Source organism: Penaeus chinensis, chromosome 8 (genome assembly GCF_019202785.1).
Source record: "Penaeus chinensis breed Huanghai No. 1 chromosome 8, ASM1920278v2, whole genome shotgun sequence".
NCBI classification, from domain to species: Eukaryota; Metazoa; Arthropoda; class Malacostraca; order Decapoda; family Penaeidae; genus Penaeus; species Penaeus chinensis.
The window spans coordinates 37,997,163-38,022,162 of NC_061826.1; the positions used below are offsets into that span (position 1 = coordinate 37,997,163).

A 25,000-nucleotide genomic window follows, 5' to 3' on the forward strand; every position below is an offset into this window, starting at 1 on the left:
AACATGTCTGTCAAGTTTCATGCATTATTTTCCTTTACAATTTCTTTAGAATTAAAACAAGGTCACAGAACACCATAAACATATCTTGCAAGTAGTAAAATAGTCTACCTATATTGCTCTATATTAGGAAATAAATAAATAGTGCTTAATATTCTGTACATATTTATATATATATATATATATATATATATATATATATATATATATTATATATATATATACATATATACACACATATATACACACAATTATATAAACATTAAAAGAATCAACGTAAATCTTTTATATATATATAGATGTAATAAAACATATGTAGTAGTATATTTATCCACACATTTCAAGCTTATAATCGTCAAATAAAACATTTTGATAAGTCAATATATTAATTTTCATTAATATTGATTATTATTTAATATCAATTTTTTCAACATCTGTGCCCAAACATTACTTTACCAAGTAAATATTGCACGATAATATCAAATGGTGGAAATCGCCAACTTCTTTATTTACCAGTAGACTTGAACGAAAATTGACATGTCTCTTTTTACATGATATATATATATATATATATATATATATATATATATATATATATATATATCACCAGCCAAATCTCAGATTTATGAAAAAATGCAACATAGAAATATTAAAAAACATTCAGTCTAGACTATTTTCTAACACACACAAATTATCATCAACATGAAAATGCTCTTTCACTGAAAATATTACAATGCATCTGCTCTTTAAAGTGGTACAAGCTCCATAAAAATCTGGATATAGTTTTAGTTTCCCACAACCATGTAGTACAAGATAATATTTGCTTGTAACGGACAGAAGGACCAAAAATAATAAACTTTTCATCTATGGTAATACCTTCAAAGTTGATAATAAGTAAATTACACAACATGTAATACTTTGGTAAATGGAAAATTAATGGCACTTTATTAATCAAAGAGAAAAACTACACACAACTACATGATATAACATAAAAAAGGAAGAAATATGTTACAACAAGTGCTGCAAGGAGAGCAAGTCCATGGCAACTGGAATGGGGTCTATCGGCAAAGCTGTGTGTGTGTGTGTGTTATTGTGTGTGTGTGTGTGTGTGTGTGTGTGTGTGTGTGTGTGTGTGTGTGTGTGTGTGTGTGTGTGTGTGTGTGTGTGTGTGTGTGTGTGTTATTGTGTGTGTGTGTGTGCGTGTGTTATTGTGTGTGTGTGTGTGTGTGTTATTGTGTGTGTGTGTGTGTGTGTGTTATTGTGTGTGTGTGTGTGTTATTGTGTGTGTGTGTGTGTTATTGTGTGTGTGTGTGTGTTATTGTGTGTGTGCGTGTGTTATTGTGTGTGTGTGTGTTATTGTGTGTGTGTGTGTTATTGTGTGTGTGTGTGTTTTTGTGTGTGTGTGTGTTATTGTGTGTGTGTGTTATTGTGAGTGTGTGTGTGTTATTGTGTGTGTGATATTGTGTGTGATATTGTGTGTGTTATTGTGTGTGTTATTGTGTGTGTTATTGTGTTTGTGTGTGTGTGTGTGTGTGTGTGTGTGTGTGTGTGTGTGTGTGTGTGTGTGTGTGTGTGTGTGTGTGTGTGTGTGTGTGTGTGTTTTACCCTACAAGAAAATATCTAAAGGAAGTCTTTGTCTCTCCCAAAGGCATGTAAGCCGTTATTATAGTTTTCTCCATCTATGTCTTACAATACTATTTTTTGGGAGGGAAAGGGGGGGATGCTGCTATCTAATCTTCCAATCATTATCACTTCATTCAATTATTCACAATGTAATATGTGCGAATATGTTGTTTTCCACTGCAAATGACCAGTTTAAGAAATAAGCAACTTATTGGTAATTATTTACCAAGTGTCTGCTCTCCTCTGAGATTACTAATCCAACCAACAACCTTGGGGGGAACTCCTGGGATTTCACTAGCATCGCTGTTTAAGCTTACCCCTGGGCCCACGTACAATCACCCTGAACTTACCGCACGATATTTATTATGACTTAATTTCTTCCTTTCTGATGTTATTCTTTGCCCACACAGATTATTTCATAATTAGCGAGTGCAGTGTTTCCCCTCTTTTGACAGTCATTAAATTTCCCCTATCTTAGTGTGGTCATTCTGCAAATGTGTCCAAAAAAAATTATGTGTAGCACAACTGCCGACGGGTATGATGTGTACGCCCACTGTGAGTACTTGTTTGATTGTTTTTACACATAAATGGCTACACTTGTACTAAGTCACCAATGAGCCAGTTACGAGTACTGCCTGTCTCGCCCGTTTACCCTTTTCTTTGATTTACGAAATATTTTACATTATCTTATTTTGCTGTTACTAATGTTTAATAACATTATAGTAATTATAATATCTATAATAAAAATAACACCATCAGTATTCATACACTAGTAAAAAATATGATTTTTCTGCCAATTCAAGGAAAGGTGAAATTAGGTTAGCACTAGCAGAGCCATCTATGTACAAGAGACATTTCACAAAAAAATAAAAATGAACACAGTATTTTCCTGGCAACATGCGGTTAAAAATAAATAAGCAGATTTTCATATTTTTCTACTTTTTCAAATTATATGGTAATACCTGTAAAATAATATCCAGTATCTATTACATAAAAATTATAAGTCATTTGCCCCATGACAACTTTCTGAGAGAGTTAAATCATTTTTTAAAGAATACTAAATAGGCCTCTATTCCTTCACACAGTTGAACACAGTATGGATGATGTGCTAGCAGGATCACTGTCTGCATATGCCATAAATTAAGCTGGCCTCCCAGATGTGCAACAGGTCTTTACAACAACCATTGGCATGGCAATGTCTATTCCTTATATAGAGGAATATATAAAACAGATATAACAACCTTCAGCCTACTATAACATGTGCTTCTATGTATCCTTCTGATGGGTTAATACATTGATAAACAAACATAGAAATAGTTATAATGAAAAAAAAAAAAAAATAATAATAATATATATATATATACATTTATATATACATATACATATATATACATAAATATATATATATATATATATATATATATATATATACATTTATATATACATATACATATAAAATATATATATATATATATATATATATATATATATATATATATATATATGTATATGTATTTATATTATATATATGCATTATATATATATAATGTATATATACTTATATATATACATATATATATACATATATATATACATATATATATATAAATATATATATATATACATATATATATATAAATATATATATATATACATATATATATATATATATATATATATATATATATATATATATATAGAGAGAGAGAGAGAGAGAGAGAGAGAGAGAGAGAGAGAGAGAGAGAGAGAGAGAGAGAGAGAGAGAGAGAGAGAGAGAGAGAAATATATTCATATATATCAAATATATCAAATATATATACATATATATATATATATATATATATATATATATATATATATATATATATATATTTATACATACGTATATATGTTTATATTTACATATATATATATATATATATATATATATATATATATATATATATTATATATATAAATCTATTAACATATTTTTATTCAGATATTGAACTACATGTCCAATATCAAAGGTGTATCTAAATATATCTATCTATACATGTTATCTTTCATAGGTATTTACTTTCAGTAATTTCTATACGATATTGATGATTTTAACATTTATATGAACAAAATATAAATTTCTTTTCACTTATTCAAAAAACAATGATATAACATAACAGTACTGGATTTTAAGCAAAGCTTGTTACAAAAAGTAGTTATGGGAACCTTGGTTCATAGCAAAATATTGAATACTTTCGAGATAACATGCTCTCAAAATTAAGGATTTATTTCCATATTGTTTATAGTTCTTAACCCAATGCCGCTGAGCATGGCATGAACGTACAGGCCATGCCCACTGTGAGTTACTTTATCAATCATTTTACATATAGATGGCTACAGTTGTACTAAGTCATCAATGAGCCAAGTACGAGCACTGCCTGTCTCGCCCATTTACCCTTTTCCTTGATTTATAAAAATATTTTACGATATTTTATTTTGCTGTTTCTACTGTTTATAACATTGTAGTAATTACAATGTCTATAATGAAAATAACACCACTGATATTCATAGCATTAGTAAAAAATACGTTTCTCCAGCCAACTCAAGGAAAGGTGAAATTAAGTTAGGTCACAAGATCTACTAATTGACTCATTTGTGGCTAAGCACTAGTAGAGCCATCTATATGCCGAGACATTTCACAAAAAAAAACTTAAATGAGCACAGCATTTTCCCCGGCGGCTTGTGGTTAAAATTGACTATGGCATAAATAATCTTTATATCACAAATAACTACGTGCAACTACCACTAAAAGAAGAATAAATAGTTATTACATCTGCTAGTACTATACTCCATTTGAGTATTTACATGGATTAATCTATAAATGTCATATTTTGAAAGGGAACTCTTAGATTTCATACTTTATACAAAATCCTAGGTCTCATACTTTGTTAATAAGTTCTTACATTTCATTTTTTATATCATACAAACTAGAACATTTTAAGAAGAACGGGACAGCAGCTTTGAAAATTAAACTTTTTCCTTGAAATTCTACTGGCTGAGTTCTACCAAAATATATCTCAAATATACAATAATCCGTGATAGAAAGTCTACAATCTAAGGTCCAACCCGATAAGGGTACAATATCAAGTACTCAACATGTCTGTCAAGTTTCATGCATTATTTTCCTTTACAATTTCTTTAGAATTAAAACAAGGTCACAGAACACCATAAACATATCTTGCAAGTAGTAAAATAGTCTACCTATATTGCTCTATATTAGGAAATAAATAAATAGTGCTTAATATTCTGTACATATTTATATATATATATATATATATATATATATATATATATATATTATATATATATATACATATATACACACATATATACACACAATTATATAAACATTAAAAGAATCAACGTAAATCTTTTATATATATATAGATGTAATAAAACATATGTAGTAGTATATTTATCCACACATTTCAAGCTTATAATCGTCAAATAAAACATTTTGATAAGTCAATATATTAATTTTCATTAATATTGATTATTATTTAATATCAATTTTTTCAACATCTGTGCCCAAACATTACTTTACCAAGTAAATATTGCACGATAATATCAAATGGTGGAAATCGCCAACTTCTTTATTTACCAGTAGACTTGAACGAAAATTGACATGTCTCTTTTTACATGATATATATATATATATATATATATATATATATATATATATATATATATATATCACCAGCCAAATCTCAGATTTATGAAAAAATGCAACATAGAAATATTAAAAAACATTCAGTCTAGACTATTTTCTAACACACACAAATTATCATCAACATGAAAATGCTCTTTCACTGAAAATATTACAATGCATCTGCTCTTTAAAGTGGTACAAGCTCCATAAAAATCTGGATATAGTTTTAGTTTCCCACAACCATGTAGTACAAGATAATATTTGCTTGTAACGGACAGAAGGACCAAAAATAATAAACTTTTCATCTATGGTAATACCTTCAAAGTTGATAATAAGTAAATTACACAACATGTAATACTTTGGTAAATGGAAAATTAATGGCACTTTATTAATCAAAGAGAAAAACTACACACAACTACATGATATAACATAAAAAAGGAAGAAATATGTTACAACAAGTGCTGCAAGGAGAGCAAGTCCATGGCAACTGGAATGGGGTCTATCGGCAAAGCTGTGTGTGTGTGTGTGTTATTGTGTGTGTGTGTGTGTGTGTGTGTGTGTGTGTGTGTGTGTGTGTGTGTGTGTGTGTGTGTGTGTGTGTGTGTGTGTGTGTGTGTGTTATTGTGTGTGTGTGTGTGCGTGTGTTATTGTGTGTGTGTGTGTGTGTGTTATTGTGTGTGTGTGTGTGTGTGTGTTATTGTGTGTGTGTGTGTGTTATTGTGTGTGTGTGTGTGTTATTGTGTGTGTGTGTGTGTTATTGTGTGTGTGCGTGTGTTATTGTGTGTGTGTGTGTTATTGTGTGTGTGTGTGTTATTGTGTGTGTGTGTGTTATTGTGTGTGTGTGTGTTATTGTGTGTGTGTGTTATTGTGAGTGTGTGTGTGTTATTGTGTGTGTGATATTGTGTGTGATATTGTGTGTGTTATTGTGTGTGTTATTGTGTGTGTTATTGTGTTTGTGTGTGTGTGTGTGTGTGTGTGTGTGTGTGTGTGTGTGTGTGTGTGTGTGTGTGTGTGTGTGTGTGTGTGTGTGTGTGTGTTTTACCCTACAAGAAAATATCTAAAGGAAGTCTTTGTCTCTCCCAAAGGCATGTAAGCCGTTATTATAGTTTTCTCCATCTATGTCTTACAATACTATTTTTTGGGAGGGAAAGGGGGGGATGCTGCTATCTAATCTTCCAATCATTATCACTTCATTCAATTATTCACAATGTAATATGTGCGAATATGTTGTTTTCCACTGCAAATGACCAGTTTAAGAAATAAGCAACTTATTGGTAATTATTTACCAAGTGTCTGCTCTCCTCTGAGATTACTAATCCAACCAACAACCTTGGGGGGAACTCCTGGGATTTCACTAGCATCGCTGTTTAAGCTTACCCCTGGGCCCACGTACAATCACCCTGAACTTACCGCACGATATTTATTATGACTTAATTTCTTCCTTTCTGATGTTATTCTTTGCCCACACAGATTATTTCATAATTAGCGAGTGCAGTGTTTCCCCTCTTTTGACAGTCATTAAATTTCCCCTATCTTAGTGTGGTCATTCTGCAAATGTGTCCAAAAAAAATTATGTGTAGCACAACTGCCGACGGGTATGATGTGTACGCCCACTGTGAGTACTTGTTTGATTGTTTTTACACATAAATGGCTACACTTGTACTAAGTCACCAATGAGCCAGTTACGAGTACTGCCTGTCTCGCCCGTTTACCCTTTTCTTTGATTTACGAAATATTTTACATTATCTTATTTTGCTGTTACTAATGTTAAAAACATTATAATAATTATAATGTACATAATAAGAATAACACCATCAATATTCATAGCACAAGTAAAAAATACGTTTTTCACGCTATTTCAAATAAGGTACGGTCACAAGGTCTACTAATTGACTCCTTTGTGGCTAAGCACTAGCAGAGCCATCTATGGGCAAACATTTCACAAAAAATATAGAAAATAGGCACAGCCTTTTCCTCATTTTTTGTTCATTTTCCCCAGCAGCATTGGGTTAAAACCAACTTGCGAAGGAAATGCCATAGATATAAAGTGTCTCTAATTCTGTCGTTCAATTCAATATAGGCAAAGATTATCTTACACCATATGGCTGTGTGAAAATATAACAATACAGTGTATCTATAATTTGTGGTTGTGGTTCAGAAATCAATCTATCAGTTTTAGGTATTATCAATTATGTCCAAAATTATGATCTTACCTAAATCTGTTGCGAATACTTTTGGAAACATTATATTAAAGACAAGTTCCATATCTGTCTTTCTACAAAATAGCCATATGTGGAATTCATATCAGCATCAGTGAAAAACTAAAACATGGCAATAAATATCAAACTATAAATAACCAGAATTAAACAAGAGATAAAACTGCAAATACAACAAATCATGTAAAAGTAATAATATAAAATGCAAATTGCTTCTCGTTTCGTGAGGTTGGTGAACCCTGCACACAGCCTCACAGCACGACCCTTACACCTCTTAATACCCCCCACAACCTTCTTAAACATCCCGTCTTTCCTTCTTTACCCGAAGAAATTCTCACCTCAGCATAGCCAGGAACCTGCGGAATATTGAGCTTTTTGAGCCCCTCTGACAGGTCGTGGACGTCAATCCTACCATCACCATTGACATCCAACTGCTTAAAAAGGTTTCCCAGTCGGTTCTCCTCGTCACTTGGGAATTCGTACGCATGGTGCGAAGGGTGGTTGACCTGGCCTTCCTTCATGGTGGGTCGAGGCTTCACGCGCCTTGGCAGGGATTGAAAAAAGGGTAAAGAGCCGCGTCGACACTTCCCTTCCCTTCCACCCTTAATAGCAGACTACGCGAGATTCATAGATGCTCGGAGTTCATGAGACAAATATGACCCGATTGGAACCGAGGGGGATTTGATTCGCTAACGCATACGAAGAGCGACTGAAAACGAGGTTGGATTTGAGATACGGGAGATCGGATCCTCTTTGGAGGCTCGGTCGATGCGTCTTTGTTTCACTCTCATTTCTTTTCTTTTTATTTCGTCATTCTATGGAAAGTTGAAAGATGTCATGTCTTTTTTAAGCATATTCAAATATTTAACCTTGTCTTAAAACGTGATTCTTGCGAATATACTTTCTTCGAATAACAAATGCCAAGCCCTGTCCCACAAAAATATATAAAAGTTAACGTCAACACTTTTATGTGTAAGGATATATACGTCTAGTGAATCATCTGGCAAGTAATTATCTCATACTTTTCGGCATGTTTTGACACTGTAAATTATAATTTTGAAGGGATGTAGTGAATCAATTTGTGATAATATAAAAGAACGTGATTTTTCGGGCACTTGTGACTCCTCAGACACTGTCTGGCAACTCACCCGTTCACTTAAAGAGGACGGCTTTGTTGCTTTGGGATACAAACGCGTATCGACTCTGCTCACCAAGGTCATGAAAATGCCGGTACTTATGATCATTTCGATGTATTTCTGAAATGAATTGATATTCATATTTACTGTGCTGTTGTAAGAGGAATTATGCATCTGTGTCTGGCATCTATCATCTGCCTCTCTCTCTGTCTGTCTGCCTCTCTCTCTCTCTCTCTCTCTCTCTCTCTCTCTCTCTCTCTCTCTCTCTCTCTCTCTCTCTCTCTCTCTCTCTCCCTCTCTCCCTCTCTCCCTCTCTCCCTCTCTCCCTCTCTCCCTCTCTCCCTCTCCCCCTCTCTCCCTCTCTCCCTCTCTCCCTCTCCCCCTCTCTCCCTCTCCCCCCTCTCTCCCTCTCTCCCTCTCTCCCTCTCTCCCTCTCCCCCCTCTCTCCCTCTCTCCCTCTCCCCCTCTCCCCCTCTCCCCCTCTCCCCCTCTCCCCCTCTCCCCCTCTCTCTCATTAAATGCATCAATCTATCCATTATTTATTTATACACATTTTTCTCTCTCCTCCCCGTTTTCCCCTGATCTACTCCCTAGATCATCGACTTTATTTCCCATCGTATTTAGCGATATATCAACACTGAATTTACCTTAATCATTATTACTAAGAAGCGAATCCAACCGGGAAAATAAGCCTGCTCGACACCCCGAAAATCCTCAACTTTAGTCATGATGATTTAACATTTCGCCCAAATCTTAAGAATGGATCACTTCAGAAAAAAAAAAAAATACAATTCACCACCCAAGAGGCCCATGTTCGTGCCCATACAAACTGCGCATGAAGATAACCTCTTCTCATTTATATTCCACGCGTTAAAAAAGGAAAAAAAAAAAAAAAAAACGACGCTACATGCAGAACAAGTGGCCTAAACCGCTCATGCATTGTTCATGCAATAGTGAACTATCATTCAGCAGATGGCTTTAGTGATCTGCGGTTAAAAGATCTTTGTGCAATATACAAGCTCAATGGTTCCAGATGTTTTCCTTCTTTTGTCTTAGTTTTTCGATCATTTTAACGCGATTCTCTTCTCATTTTGGAGTTCACGCTGTACGTAAACTAGCTAAACAAACGTGGAATTATGTGGAAAAAAATCAGAAAGGTGTTTGTTGCAATGCATTGATTCTTGCCAGCCAGTCTTGCACGCTGTCTTGACTGTTTCATTTATTTAATTTCACGATTAGTGTTTTCATTTAATTTATCCTTCGTCTTGTTATTTATGTGGTTATGCAATTACTTGTCACTGTAAACATCATCATGAAACTTACGATGTGCTGAATATCTCGGTCGGTTATTTTTAAAATTGGCAAAAGGATGGAGACCTTGCTAAATCTGGGGGTAATATTTTTAGTAAGATTATTAAAGAAATCGAACTTGTAATCGCAGAGGACTCCCATTGTGAAAAGAAAAGAATCATTATATGTCACCTTATGTTTACACTTCACGTAAACAACACCATTTGCTACTTACTGCAAGTCATAATGTTTATTGAGCTGGTTTTTCGAATGTCGCCCAACTAAATACACGTTGCGTCCACTGCAGTATTCATCAGGTGACAGAACGGTGACAAATGATTTCTCACTTCTGCATGACTTCACCTCACTGTTCGTGTCACACTGAAACACTGGCACGCGCACGTTGGGAATGGTGGAGTGAGGGGAGGGAAACTAAGTGGACAAAGAAGACTTACAATGCCTGGAAACTTCGTAGTCTTGAAAAAAAAATGTACTGCTTGCACATGTGTACGTGAGAGTGAGAGAGAAAGAGAGCACGTGCACACATACATACACACATGCGCTTATGTGTTATGTATATGTATATATGTATTTGTGTGTATATATATATAAATAAATAAATATGTATAGTGCATATATCTGTGTCTATATATATATATACACACACAAACACACACACACACGCTCACACACACACGCTCACACACGCGCACGCACACACACACACACACACACACACACACACACACACACACACATATATATGTCTGTGTATATATATATATGTGTGTGTGTGTGTGTGTATGTATATACATATATATATCTATATGTATATACGCACACACACACGGTGTGTGTGTGGGGGGGGGGGTGTATACGGTGTGTGTGTGAGTGTATATATATATTAATTATATATATGTATATATACGGTGTATATATATTATATATATATATATATATATGCACATGTATATATTGTGTGTATGTATTTATGTGTGTTTGTCTCTGCGTATATGTGTGTGTTTGTCTCTGCGTATATGTGTGAGTCTGTTTCTGCGTATGTGTGTGTTTATGTTTCTGCGTATGTGTGTGGCTTGATACCTGGCCATCACATGTGGTGTTATGTAAGCGCCGGGCATCAGGATGACTGGTAGATCCCGTAGTACGCTCTCGGAGGCAGAGGGATGGCAAAAGCCAGCCGATGGACACGTCTGGTGTGACCTCTCTTATTCTTAAGAGAGAGAGAGGCAAAGACACACAGACGAACATAAATTGATAGAGAGAGAAATAGATAAATAAAGAGAGAGAGACAGACAGACAGAGGCCATACACACAGACAAACATAGATTGATAGAGAAATAAATAAATCAAGAGAGAGAGAGAGAGAAGCAGAAACAGACAGATAAATAAATAGATAAATAGAAAGAGAGGGAGAGGGGGAGAGAGAGCGAGAGAGAGAGAGAGAGAGAGAGAGAGAGAGAGAGAGAGAGAGAGAGAAGCAGACAGAGATAGAGAACTAAATAAATAGAGAGAGATAGAGAGATAAATAAATAAAGAGAGAGAGAGAGACAGGCAGACAGACATAGATAGATAAATAAAGAGAAAGAGAGAGAAACAGTGAGATAAATAAACAGAGAGAGAGAGAGAGAGAGAGGGTGAGGCAGAGAGAAAGAAACCGCTACTTAATCAGAGTAATTCAAACGAGCGGTGCCATTTCCTCACAAGAGCGTGTGCTTATATCTCTTCGCTATCTAGGGTTACCGGGCGAGCGTGCGAAGGGAAGTCCAGAGGGCTGGGAGCGCAGACTTTGAACCAAGCAAATCGTCTGTCAGGCAAAGAGACAAGCAGAGAAAGTGGCAATACCTAAGACAGAGATTAGACGGCAAATGATAACGATAATAATAATAATAATAATATTAATAATAATAATAATAATAACAATAATACTAATAACAATGATAAATAACAATAATAAAAACACGAACCGAAACTGAGACGGTAATATCTGGATGCAATTAATTAACAGACATCAGTACCCTTAGCCGGAGGGCGGACGATAGTCACTGCAAGGAGACAGAGAACTGCGGAGAGATGTAGAACTAATGCCCTCTAACAAACAAACAGCAGAAACAGCATCAGTTATTAGTGTTCACGAGCAGACAGTTTGCAGTTACTGATGCTTACAAGTAAACAGACAGATGACATTAATTCCGGGAAGCAGACGAACAACAGGCTTTAGTACATATACTAATAATTCCTTGTAGAAATAGAACAATGTTTCCTAGAAATAGGCAGAGACGATGACACCCAAAAGCAGACAGACAACAGACGATACATAGGCAAGCAAACAGAAAATACAACTTAGAGAGAGGAAGAAACGGATAAAAAAAGGGTGGGGTTCATAGCTAGAGGCAGATAGCATGCAACAGTTCCCCCAAAACGAAAGTGATAACAATTTAAAACGTGGAGTGATTATGAGTTACAAGCAGACAGATAAGCTGCCAGGTGTGTAAACTACAGTCGGTTAACAGACATACAGGAAACGGATGAACAATCAGCGCATGTACATACAACAGACAAGCAGTTGACGGATGTGCAAGCAACAGATTCGGTTAACGGGTGTGCAAGCAACTGAATTAGTTAACGGGTTTGAGAACAACATACAAGTAATTGACAGATGTACAAGTAACAAGAGATTTACAAGCAGCTGATGGGTATATAAATTAAGCAGTTGGGCAGTGTGCAAACATCATCCATATAACTAACAAATGCAAAGCAAAAACCCAGGAGTTGACGCCCATACAACCAACAAGCAAGCAGAAAACAGATGCATACGCACCGACCAAGGGATTCACTTTACAACCAACCAGCAAGCAGAAAACTGATGTACAAGCAGCACGCAAGAAATTAACGAACGTACAGGGAACAGACACCTAAACAACTAACCTACACACAATAACCCCAAAACAAGCAAAACGCCCATCAAAAGAAGCAAATCAAAGCTACAAGCAACAGACGCTCAGCTAACAGAAAGCAAGCAAAAGTCAGCAAAGAGAAAGAAAACGCCTCGCTCTCCCGCCTCCATGTCTCGGTGCTTCGCCTGCATTTCTTGGAAGCAGTTAACCTTCCACCTCACTCGAAAGTCACGGTCACGCCGACGCCACAGAAGACGGCTTGTGATATTGAAAGTGCATATAGGATTTTTTTTCTGCATTTTTATATGATTTATCTTTATTTAGTACTTTAGGATTGTTATTTACATATTTTAGGGATAATCTAATATTTCACTATCTTGTTGTGTAATATATATATAGAGACATAGATATAGATACACGCATATATACATACACAGGTCCATATATACATAAATAAATGCGTACATACATATATATACATATACATATATATACATACATACATACATACATATCTATATATATACATACATACATACATACATACATACATATATATATATGTATACATATATATATATATCTTTGTTTATATATATGTATGCATGTATATGAATGTAAGAGTAATATCCTGTAAAAATAGAACTGTAACTGCAAATGTTTATTTATGCATGCTCTCTTCAGGTACGGAGAGGGGAAGAGAGAGAAAGAGAGAGACTGTAGTTATGTTTATCTACTAGTTGTAGAACACAACAGCACTCTTATATAATTAAAAAGCAATCCTTCCACCTTTAACCATGGACCATGTACCGTAGCTCTACATACTAAACAATGCAAATACAAAACAGCACATTTCCCATTACATAATACGAAACCAAACAAAAACATCAAGCTTGAAGCAACCGGCAGAATGAGGAATTAGGTGTTTTGCACATCTCGCCGATGCGAATTGCTGGCGGTACAAAAATACTTCTCGACTCCCCTCCCCCCACCTTGCACGAGTTACCTTGATACATACAATTAAGAAAAATGGAGCAAATATAATGTCAATTCATCAGTGCCTTTGCATTGAGACTCAACAGTCTTGACAATGGTTAGTGCGTTGCATAAGCTGATGTTTGCGTCAAGGTCACGGGAAGACATCCTTTCCTAAGACAATAAAAACTCGATTTATCCTCAAGGAGAGATCTAGCATCAGTGGAATTGGATTGCCTGATAAACACCTGCACTATAAGATGTTTGCTAACTCAGTAGGGGTTTTGAATCTAAGTTCCGCGTTCAGTTGATTTATAATGCATGCAAATATCCGCATTTGTAGAAACAAATTTCTGGATCATGTTACCTTCCATTAAATATCTAGCCGCTATTTTTCATATCAAACCCAATCCGAGATACATATATACATATATATATATATATATATATATATATATATATATATATATATATATATATTTTAGAACTGAGCATATTAAAAATTGCACATGTCGGCGAGAACACTTGGTTCAGTCACGCGTGAATATCTTAACATAAAAAGTGACTTAAAAAAAAAAGTTTAGCTTATAAGGTCGCTGCATCACTGCATTTCTCATCAGTATCTTCACCTCACCTCTCCCCTCATTTCACTTCTCTCCGCCAACGGAACCCGATAACATGAACGAAACAAACACATGCTTACGTACAATCGACATATCTCTTTAACTTATCTACCCCCGCAAAACCCACATTTATTTTAAGTCAGAATCCCCTCCCCCTAAGAGATCGAAAACAAAAGAACATCACACGGCTGAGATCCGAATGCACGCCTTCCAATGCCTCCCACATATCCCGGTCTAGAGAAGTTCAGCGGAAACACCAAGTATGCGAGATGACATCACCACCGAGACTATCACCTTCCTTTGTCTGTTTTCTTCTGCAGTTGCGTCTGTCTCTCTGATTTTAAGGCAGTTTTCGGGTTTCATTATCTGTCTGGCGTTGCGGTTTTGTTGGCGCGTGGTTGGGTCTTGATTGGGTAGAGAGGTAGAGAGAGAGAGAGAGAGAGAGAGAGAGAGAGAGAGAGAGAGAGAGAGAGAGAGAGAGAGAGAGAGAGAGAGAGAGAGAGAGAGAGAGAGAGAGAGAGAGTGTGTGTGTGTGTGTGTGTGAGAGAGAGAGAGAAAGAAAGAGAGACAGAGAGACAGAGAGAGAGAGAGAGAGAGACAGAGAGAGAGATAGGGTGGGGGGGGGCAGAGACAGGGACAGGGACAGGGACAGGGGCAGGGGCAGGGGCAGGGGCAGGGGCAGGGGCAGGGACAGGGAAAGGGACACGGACAGGAAAAGGAAAAGGGAGAGGGAGAGTGAGAGAGAGAGAAAGAGGGGGAAGGGAGAAGAGTGAGTGATAGTGTGCCTATGAATGTGACAGTACATCGGTATTCTTGACATGAACGTCTGTGAAAAATAACAAATTGAAAATACAGACAGTATGTCTCCTGGGGTGTTGATTAGGGTGGATATTGTACTAGTCGGCATTGAGGAGGGGGTATTAGTTGTAATGTTCAGAGCCGTGGTCAAAGGAGAGCCTGGGGTCAGGGAATCGGGCGAGTTTTAACCCACCATGATCTAGCATGACAAGAAAAAAAAAAAAAAAAAACACTATCCAAACTCCTTCATTGAATTAATAGTTAAATGAGCGGGCTCATGGCAGTGACCAACTAGAAATAATGTTAGCAACTCCCAAAGACAAGCCTCTTGTACAAACTGTGAAATCACCCTACAGTTCCTCGTTTGCTTAAATTACAGTGAACGTTAGCGTTACTCTATTTGAAGTCGTAAGTAAAGTCACATCACACTGAAAATTAGCTAGCAGTACGTAAAAGAAAAAAAAAAATGTTAAGCAACAAACCGACTGTAGCAAATATATTTATTTCAGATCTATATTCAATTTATAGATGTTATCACACATACCATACATACCACATATATATCTTCTAATTTAAGGGGTGTGATCAATAACCGACGATTTCAACAAGAGACCCAAATTACGCGACGGTTGCCACATCGTTAAAAAAAAAAAAAATAATAATAATAATAAGCGCGTGGTGATGTGTTGGCCAGGCTTCGTCTTAGCTTTCGTGTCTTTGCAGGTTATTATTGCACGTAATGCAAGGCCGGATGATTTTGTTTTTGTCTCTTTCCCGTATTGATTTGCGTTGAACCTTGACCTTTGTCGGGAAGGTTGTCGGTTAGGTCATTTGGGATCGAAAGTTAATTCTTGTTAATTTTAGTTTACGAAGCGAACGCAGCCTTAGAGAGAAGTAACAAGGTTGGGTAAATGCGTACACGTATATTTTCATCCATATATACGTGTACACACACACACACACACACACACACACACACAGATATGTATGTATTTGTGTATCTATGTATGTATATATATATAATGTTTGAAGTATAACTAAAGAGTTATTGTAGTTGATCCACATCTAGCCGCATCACCTTTGCCCAGATTTCCCCAAAACAAGCCACTAACACACATATAGATATATAGGTTACATATATGGATAATTTATTATCCATATAACGAAACAAATATAAAACTTTCTAATCACTGTAGTCTGATATTGTTAAATCTTCCATACACTGAAAATCGTATAAAATCCTCGCCGCAGGCCTTTAATAACTACGTATATCCTGTGATATGCATACCCAGATTCCAGAACAGGGAAACTTGCCTCACTCCAACACAGCGCGCATCTCCTGGAACCCACGATTAAACTTCTCAAGCACCTGCAAATGAAAGATTCATATAAATATTCTTATTCTTGTGTTTAAGATTTGTTGAATGTTTCTTGTATTGAAGATGGGAAGAGCGAACGTTATCCAAAGGTCAAGGTTGGTCGTATGTTTAAAAATATTTAAAGATGAATGCGCCAGCAGCCTTCATTTGTCTTAAATCCTTTCTTGTACACCGAAAGCGAAAAAAATAAAAAATCTTTAAAAAGTATTTCAACGATAAGTGTTGCTTCCAAGCTCTGATTAAATGTTATACATTCGACCCCGAGATAAGATAGTGTGTGTATGGTTCATCTAAAAATTACGAGTTGAGGTCTCTTTAAGTAAGATAGCTATCTATCTCACTACTATCGTTCATGCGACTCATGAGCAAACCCTCGCTCATACATTTCGAGGACGATTTCACTCTGTCCATTATCTTCAAGTGCAATACATCATTTTCCTTATAACGCTCTAGGAGTGAATTCCACAAATGTATTGATGATCTGCCTTCTGATTACCGATAGAATCTTAAGCCTTTTCGTAAAAATAGGCGTATTTATAGCACCGGAGTGACACATCCAGCTGCCTCGTGTAAGGTGCCAAGATCCAACGATGTAATTTATAATAGCGAGGTACTTGAGGATAAACGTAGCTATTGCAATTCTTTGGAAGTAGATGAGCTCAATCAGTCGTGGAGTGAATTGCATTTACCTGTCATGAGCTTTACAGTCTCTGCACTATTATGCAAAATACGGCGTACTCTGGTGATAAGATATGCGTTAATGAATTTCATTCATGTATAGAGCAACAAAACAATGAGGATGTTTATCACTTCAGAATCTACTGTGATTCATACTACGTCTCGACATTCAGAAAGAAGTTGGGGGGGGGGGGGGCGTGGGTGCGTGCGTGCGTGCGTGCGTGCGTGCGTGCGTGTGTGTGTGTGTGTGTGTGTGTGGGTGCGTGTGCGTGTGTGCGTGTGTGTATACACATTGATTTATTTATGTATATGCATTTTCTTAAGAAATTATAGTCTAATGAGATTACTTAATTTACGTCAGTTTAACGAATGATATTAGCTTCTACATTTTTTTGTCAAAGTTATTCCAACACAAATCACAACCTATTGGCTCAGACGCGAAAACGTACACCATTTAGCAAACAAAATTATATTATCTTAATGAAAGATCTATTTATACGACAATCCGATAACAGTTTCTGAAGTTGATCTGCCCTTTAGAAGCAAATAAATTGGTATCCATTATTTTTTTCATCAAGCCAATTTTGACTGTCTTATTCATGGATATTTACATAAAAAATGAAAACGTGAGCAGAATAATAATGAACAGCAGTTTTAAACCTCTGCAGAACCGACTGATAAATGTCACATGTCAAATCAAGCGATCGATAAAATGAAGTTTTGTGAGACTATAGGTTTTGAAGGCCACTTAGGTTGTGCATATGTAATTAGTTAGATATTTAAAGCCGATCATATCACTGTGTATCTCAAAAATATTAAATTATAAAAAACAACATAACTATTATAAGTAAACCAGTAAGAAAGAATCTAAGGATTGCTAATTGTAAAAAAAAGTATAACATAACAGATAATCTGATTACAAATTACATTCATGATTTCATAGAATCTTTAAATTATCGCACTAAAGTTTCAGGAACGTCGATTCTGTGTCTGATAATTTTTCTGATGACTGCCCTCTTAATACATCAGAAGAAAACATACTGAACCTAAAAAGAGTAGTCATAAAAATAAAATAAATAAGAGCTAGTTAAAAAAGAAAAAAAAGAAAAGAACGCAGAAGCTCCAAATCTTTAATATTTAAAGGCCACACCAGAGGGAGTCAGCTGTTTTATGGATGTAGTCATGTGCGACTTAAAATATCATACACTTCCACACACATATATATACTATATTTGACTCAAATCCCCTACTCTAATCGGCAATGATGGTTAAATTTCAACAACAACAACATATAGATAATAATAAACAAATAAAATCCAAAGAGAGGTCAGTTGTATTAGTAGAACGCTTTTGGTTTTAAAGATCAGAGTAAAATAGATTGATTTTTTTTTAGTTGCTTGCTGTAAATATATATTCCTTTCCAATTTGAATTCCGACTCTGTGATATATGCATATGTATCAGTCAACTGTCACGCTTCAAGTATATTCTGCCAAGATGAGTGACATTAGCAGCCGAATAATCCAGTATCGTTGAGATATGTGCTTAAAACTCCATTGTAAACTTTCAGGTATTTCATCTGTTATTTACTTAAATACAGAAAAGAGACAAAACTTTTTCGTTTTCATATCCTGTGTTCTACACGGACATGAAAATGATTATCAATTCTGTTTTAAAGATACTGCTGAAATTCCATTTTAAGACTGCAGTTATCTCAAAGGTCTTATGTGTCTTAGAGCAATTGTTTATCGCATCCTGGATCTATGATATGCCAACGACATTTTTATCTTCATTTTTCAGAGGAGCATCCGAGATATAGATTTTTCCACCATTTCCAACTTAGTAATCTCTCTCTTTCTGGTACTTCATACAAACACACTGCCGAGAGTAATGGTATGTTACGTAGTAATTCGTTAAAACGGTGTCATTGAAAACAAACACAAACACACTTACTCATTCAAATCACTCGCTTAATCGCTCACTGACTCACACGCACGCACGCACGCACGGACACACACACACACACAGAGAGAGAGAGAGAGAGAGAGAGAGAGAGAGAGAGAGAGAGAGAGAGAGAGAGAGAGAGAGAGAGAGAGAGAGAGAGAGAGAGAGAGAGAGAGAGAGAGAGAGAGAGACCTCAGGAATGGATACCAAAGCATGGAGGAACATACTAAGCCATGCGAGATACGGTAGTGTTGCGAATGACCTGTGCAGCACGATTGCAGCCATGGCAAGAAAAATGGCAACTGAAACCTGCCATGATACAGAGGCCTTCACTGCTTGCCGTCTCATTGCCCTTGATAAAAAGCCAGGCTGCCGCCCTATTGGTGTCGGTGAAGTACTAAGGCGAATAGTAGGGAAGGCAATCATGGAGGTGACAAAAGACGATATTAAGGCTGCAGTAGGAAACTTGCAAGTTTGTGCTGGACAGAAGGCAGGAGGTGAGGCAGCAGTGCATGCAATGAGAACCATATACAGTGACCCTGACTGTGATGCAGTGCTGTTGGTGGATGCAACAAACGCTTTTAACAACATAAACCGTCAAGCAGCAATCCATAATATCAGGATTAAATGCCCCAGTCTGGCGATGTACATAGAGAATTTATACAGAAAACCAGCCAAACAGTTTATATGCGACAGACACACAGGAAATTCTGACACCATTGAATCTGCAGAGGGCACAACCCAAGGCGACCCAGTGGCAATGGCTATGTATGCCATTGGTCTATTAAGAATGCAGGACCATATAAGCCATGAAAAAACGCAGGTGAAACAAGTGGCCTATGCAGATAACCTGGCAGGTGCAGGAAAAATAAATGACCTGAGGAAATGGTGGGACCTGATTCAACGACATGGACCACAACAAGGCTACCATCCCAAAGCCCAGAAATCCATATTAATTGTAAAACCCGGAAACGTTGAAAAAGCAAAAGAATGTTTTGGAAACTTGGAGATACAAATTAATGCAGATGGAGAGAAGTATCTTGGAGCTGTCCTTGGAACTGAACAAACAAAAGAAACTTTTGTGAAATCCAGAGTAGAAGGATGGATAGGAGAGATGAAACGGTTAGCTAAAATCGCAAAAGAAGAACCACATGCTGCTTATACCGCATTCACCTTTGGCTTAAAGCACAAGTGGAAATATCTGATGAGAGCAGTACCAAACATAAGACACCTCCTACAGCCCATAGAAGACACCATCAAGAGGGATTTCATCCCAGCCCTCTCAGGTGGGCGAAACCCTACAGATCTAGAGAGGGCCATCCTGGAGCTGCCGCCAAGAATGGGAGGCATGGGAATCATCAACCCATGCAAAATATCAGACACGGAGCACCAGAACTCTGTTCGATTAACATCCCATTTGACGCAACATATAGTAAGCCAGATCAGACAAGGGGAAAAAAACGAGGCAGAGCAGAAAAAAATGATATTAGAAATAACTAAGACTAGGGAAAAAAAACAAAAAGCTGAATTAGAGAATCTTTTACCACAGCTATCAGAGGACCAGCAGAGAAGAATGCAGATGGCACAGGAAGTGGGGGCATCCAACTGGCTCACGGCACTACCTATTAAAGCCAAAGGTTTTAGCCTAAACAAACAGGAATTTGTTGATGCCTTGGCTTTAAGGTATGGCTGGCATATGGATGGACTTCCACAATCCTGCTCATGTGGCTCCCCCTTCAACACAAATCACGCCATGACTTGTAAGACGGGAGGATTTGTCGTTATACGGCATGATGAAGTCAGGGACCTCACTGCCCAAATGCTCAGGGAAGTCTGCCATGACGTGAGGGTGGAACCAGACCTTCTGCCGACTGGAGGAAGAAGCTTCACCCTGAGATCGGTAAACACCGCAGAGGATGCTCGCCTAGACATCAGCGCCAGAGGATTTTGGGCCCGAGGCCAGAGAGCATTCTTCGATGTAAGGATCTTTAATCCTATGGCGCAGAGCAACAGGGACCAGGATCTACATGCTGCCCACGGAAGGCATGAAAACGACAAGATCCGAGAATATGGAGAACGAATAGAAGAAGTGGAACAAGGGACTTTCACGCCCCTTGTATTCACGACCACAGGAGGAATGGCACCAAGGGCAAAGGCCTTCTACGCTATCCTGGCGCAGCAACTGGCAGACAAGAAACAACAATCAAGAAGCTGCGTCACAGCGTGGATGAGATGCCGCCTGTCGTTCTCCCTCCTGAGATCTTCTCTCCTCTGCCTTCGTGGGACGCGATCAAAGCCGCCATCCTACACCAGCGTGAGAGACACCGACTTCGAGGAGACGGTGGAAGAAAGTAGACTAAGGGAAACTCTATTGTAATATGTATATATCTTATAGCGAAATAAAGATTAACAAAGAAAACAAAATATGGATGATGGCCACAGCCATTGGCGAGGTCGGGGCCAATGGACTGTATTGTGAACGGTAATACATATACGTTTTCACAACACAGTTTCTTTAGAATGGAGGCTGATGAGAGAGAGAGAAAAAAAAAAAAGAGAGAGAGAGAGAGAGAGAGAGAGAGAGAGAGAGAGAGAGAGAGAGAGAGAGAGAGAGAGAGAGAGAGAGAGAGAGAGAGAGAGAGAGAGAGAGAGAGAGAGAGAGAGAGAGAGAGAGACATACATTAATAATCGCCATCAGTTGATCCGTAGGCTTCGCGCAAATGACGTAATCTTTCATTGATCGAGTCAGTGGGAGACGTTCATGAGTGGCGTTGCTCCTCTTCCCAGAAGCCGCTTTTGACATTCATGCACACTGGCATACTCAACTGGCTGCTCCTCAGGCACCTAATGCTAATTTTATTTATTGCGATTGTTTTGTGTATTCCTGAAACTAATGGCTAGTGTCGATTTTATTTTTTTTTTTATTTATATATTCATTATTTTTTCCTAAGAAGAGTTCCTATGATTATATTTTAAAAAATCATATATATATTTTTCTCTGCACTGAGAATAATCCATACCCATAGTTATAAACATTCAACCTAAAATACTGTGGATTCCTGAAGAAGAGAGTTCAGGCGAAAGGTTGAGAGAAGTGAACAACTAATAGTAAATATCCTGGGACTCCACTAAAATTATTTACCAAATATTTTCATTCATTCCTTGATGTATTATTAAGTATACTCTTAGCAATCAGTATGTAACCTTACATTTTGCCATTATAAATTATAAAAATACTGATAACATGCCTGACTGACTGTTTCCCCAATACAAATATGAATGATGAATCTGTCAGCTTTAAAGTTAATGTTGGAAAACTAATAATATTTCAATTTCCAAGTAAAGGACTGACCATGGCCCTTTTCCTATATATTATACCTATGGTTAATGGTTAATGGTTAAAAGCAAAATAAATGTGCTAGACATCTAAGGTCGTGTAGCACTATAGTAAATGGTAGTGAAGGGTGGTTGAGTTAGTGATTAGTCGTCAAAGTTGGGCAAAGGAATTGACGAGTAAATGGGTTAAGGTTGGGTAAGGTAATGTATAGGGGTTAGATCAAGTGAAGGATGTATATGCATTTGAGGAATGAAAACAGGTTGTCAAAGCAGAAAGTGTGAGAAGTTGTGGGAGGGATCACGAAAATCGGTCCCATTTGGCTGGGCTAAATAGATTATTTAAGAATTTTGTAGAGATGGGGGTAGTAGAAGGACGGGGGCATGGGGAAGAGGGAGTAGTGTTGAGGGAGGTAGTGTTATGGGGAGGTGGACAATAAGGTTGTAAGGTAGTAATAAGGGAGGATGGGGTAGTTGATGAAGGTTGTGGGGCTATAGTTGTTGAAGTTGAGCATGTTGGGAGTAGAAATGTCTCCTGGGGTGTTGATTAGGGTGGATACTGTAATAGTCGGCATTGAGGAGGGGGTATTAGTTGTCGTGTTCAGAGCCGTGGTCAAAGGAGAGCCTGGGGTCAGGGAATCGGGCGAGTTTGAATTGGTGGAGCTATTTGATGAAGAGGCAATTGCCTCTAATAATGGTATGGTTAATGGTTAATGGTTAATGGTTATTCATTGTTGGCCATGATAAGCCTGGAGTATGTTGGGGAGAGAAATGGTCCACCCCTCAGGGTCGCTTGAGGGGTAAGGGCTAGACAACTAAAGCAGGGGAATACCGTGCCCATGGCTCCCTCAGGCCGTTCAGGACTGGCACAAAGTCAGCCTTTCATCCTTTCAGTACGGCTCTCACACCTTAGGAAATGGATAGTAGAAGGGGTTGGTGAAGGGACAGAAAGGAAAAAGTAGGAGGGGAAAAAAAGACCATGCAAAATTTGTTGAGTCGAGGGCTGAGTCCCAAGGTTGGGGAGTTCCCCAGCATTGGGTCCCAGTCTCCGCCTCCTAAGCCCCCCCACGACAACAACGGGCAAGAGATTGGGGGGGATATTATACCTATGATATGATTTAATCCATATTTATAGTATAATGCTATCTATGGGAGTACTTTTAAATTATACAATATAAGAAAAAAATCACATATGAGCTTTTCAACAATACACAAAAAGCATGTTCATAAGTCTTTATTAAAAATATTACATTCTATGAATAAATATAAAGAATTTATAGCCCGTCATCAAATGACAGAAACATCACGAGCACCTTCTTGAAAATTGATGTCATTTTCTTTAAGAAATGCAATATCTATAATTCATTGTAAATAATAATAATATTAATAGAAATTTACTGCATAGTGTTCCTCCTAAACATGTTCTGTTCTGTAACAATAAAATTTAAAATAAAGTGGGCAAGCCTCAACAGTATAATACAGAAATGCACCCATGGCCAGAGGAGAGCTGTGAAATCAGCAAGGATATTTACCATTATTTCATTCTACAGTTAACTGGTGATATCAAATAAATGCTACACAAATAAATATGAAATATAAATAGCATCAAATGTAATGACGAAAAAAGTACTAAGAGAAAAATGAGAAGTGGGACAGAGATACTTCTACATTAGAATGATTACAATGACAGTGGTGATGAATTAAATCAGCAGTTCTTATAATAGTATAGAAGCAGTTCCAGTATAAAGGATAGGATAGGGATATAAGCTGTTGCTAAGAAATTAAATGGTAGATTCTGATGTCAAATTATTTCAGTACTAATAAATATGCTTTTCTCTTTTTAAATATACTCTCTAACAAACATTTCTTCTATGAAAAATACATAAAAGTTCCAATTAAAATATTTAGTGTACACAAGATGATGAACAGTAACAAGACAAAATACAGGAAAAACAACAACAAAATCAAGAATCTTGAGTGTGCTTTCATTACAATTGCTACTAAGAAGGGCACCTTTCCCTGTGTTGCAAATCATCTTTTTGAACCCTTGTCATACAATGCTCTTCTGCTGTAGTCAAATTCCTCCTGTAAAAAAATTATGTAACATAGCTTACTCTTGCTGGAGGAGAACCGAGTAAATAACCAACATAAGACGACTATAATGGCAGTGACAAGGTATAACAAGATAAAAAGGACTCGAGCATAATGAAGGGGGATGCTATGATTTTCCAAGGCACAAAAATATTTAATGCAAACACTTTCAAGTTTCTTGCAAAAATGCAATCTATCTGCCATCTTGAAGTTGACATGTGGCAATAACCAAAAAAAAAAAAAAATATATATATGTATGATGTCTGGTGCTTGCCTGTACATTGTATACAATACAATGTAACAAGTAACAACATTA

General features: G+C 37.0%; 2 protein-coding genes across 2 annotated transcripts in view; both read right to left on the reverse strand.

The window, feature by feature from the left end:
• The window catches only part of LOC125028237 (calcium-binding mitochondrial carrier protein SCaMC-1-B-like), a 14,720-nt gene extending 6,565 nt beyond the window's left edge, over positions 1-8,155 (reverse strand). The window contains exon 1 of the mRNA XM_047617643.1: positions 7,863-8,155. Within this exon, the coding sequence (XP_047473599.1) occupies positions 7,863-8,045 (183 nt within the window). The 5' untranslated portion in view covers positions 8,046-8,155. The remainder of the gene's footprint in view (positions 1-7,862) is intronic.
• A 15,656-nt stretch (positions 8,156-23,811) lies between these two features.
• Positions 23,812-25,000, reverse strand: part of LOC125027967 (golgin subfamily A member 2-like) — a 22,303-nt gene continuing 21,114 nt past the window's right edge. The window contains exon 18 of the mRNA XM_047617173.1: positions 23,812-25,000. This exon is cut by the window's right edge and continues 1,657 nt beyond it. The gene's annotated coding sequence lies outside the window, so the exon portion shown is untranslated.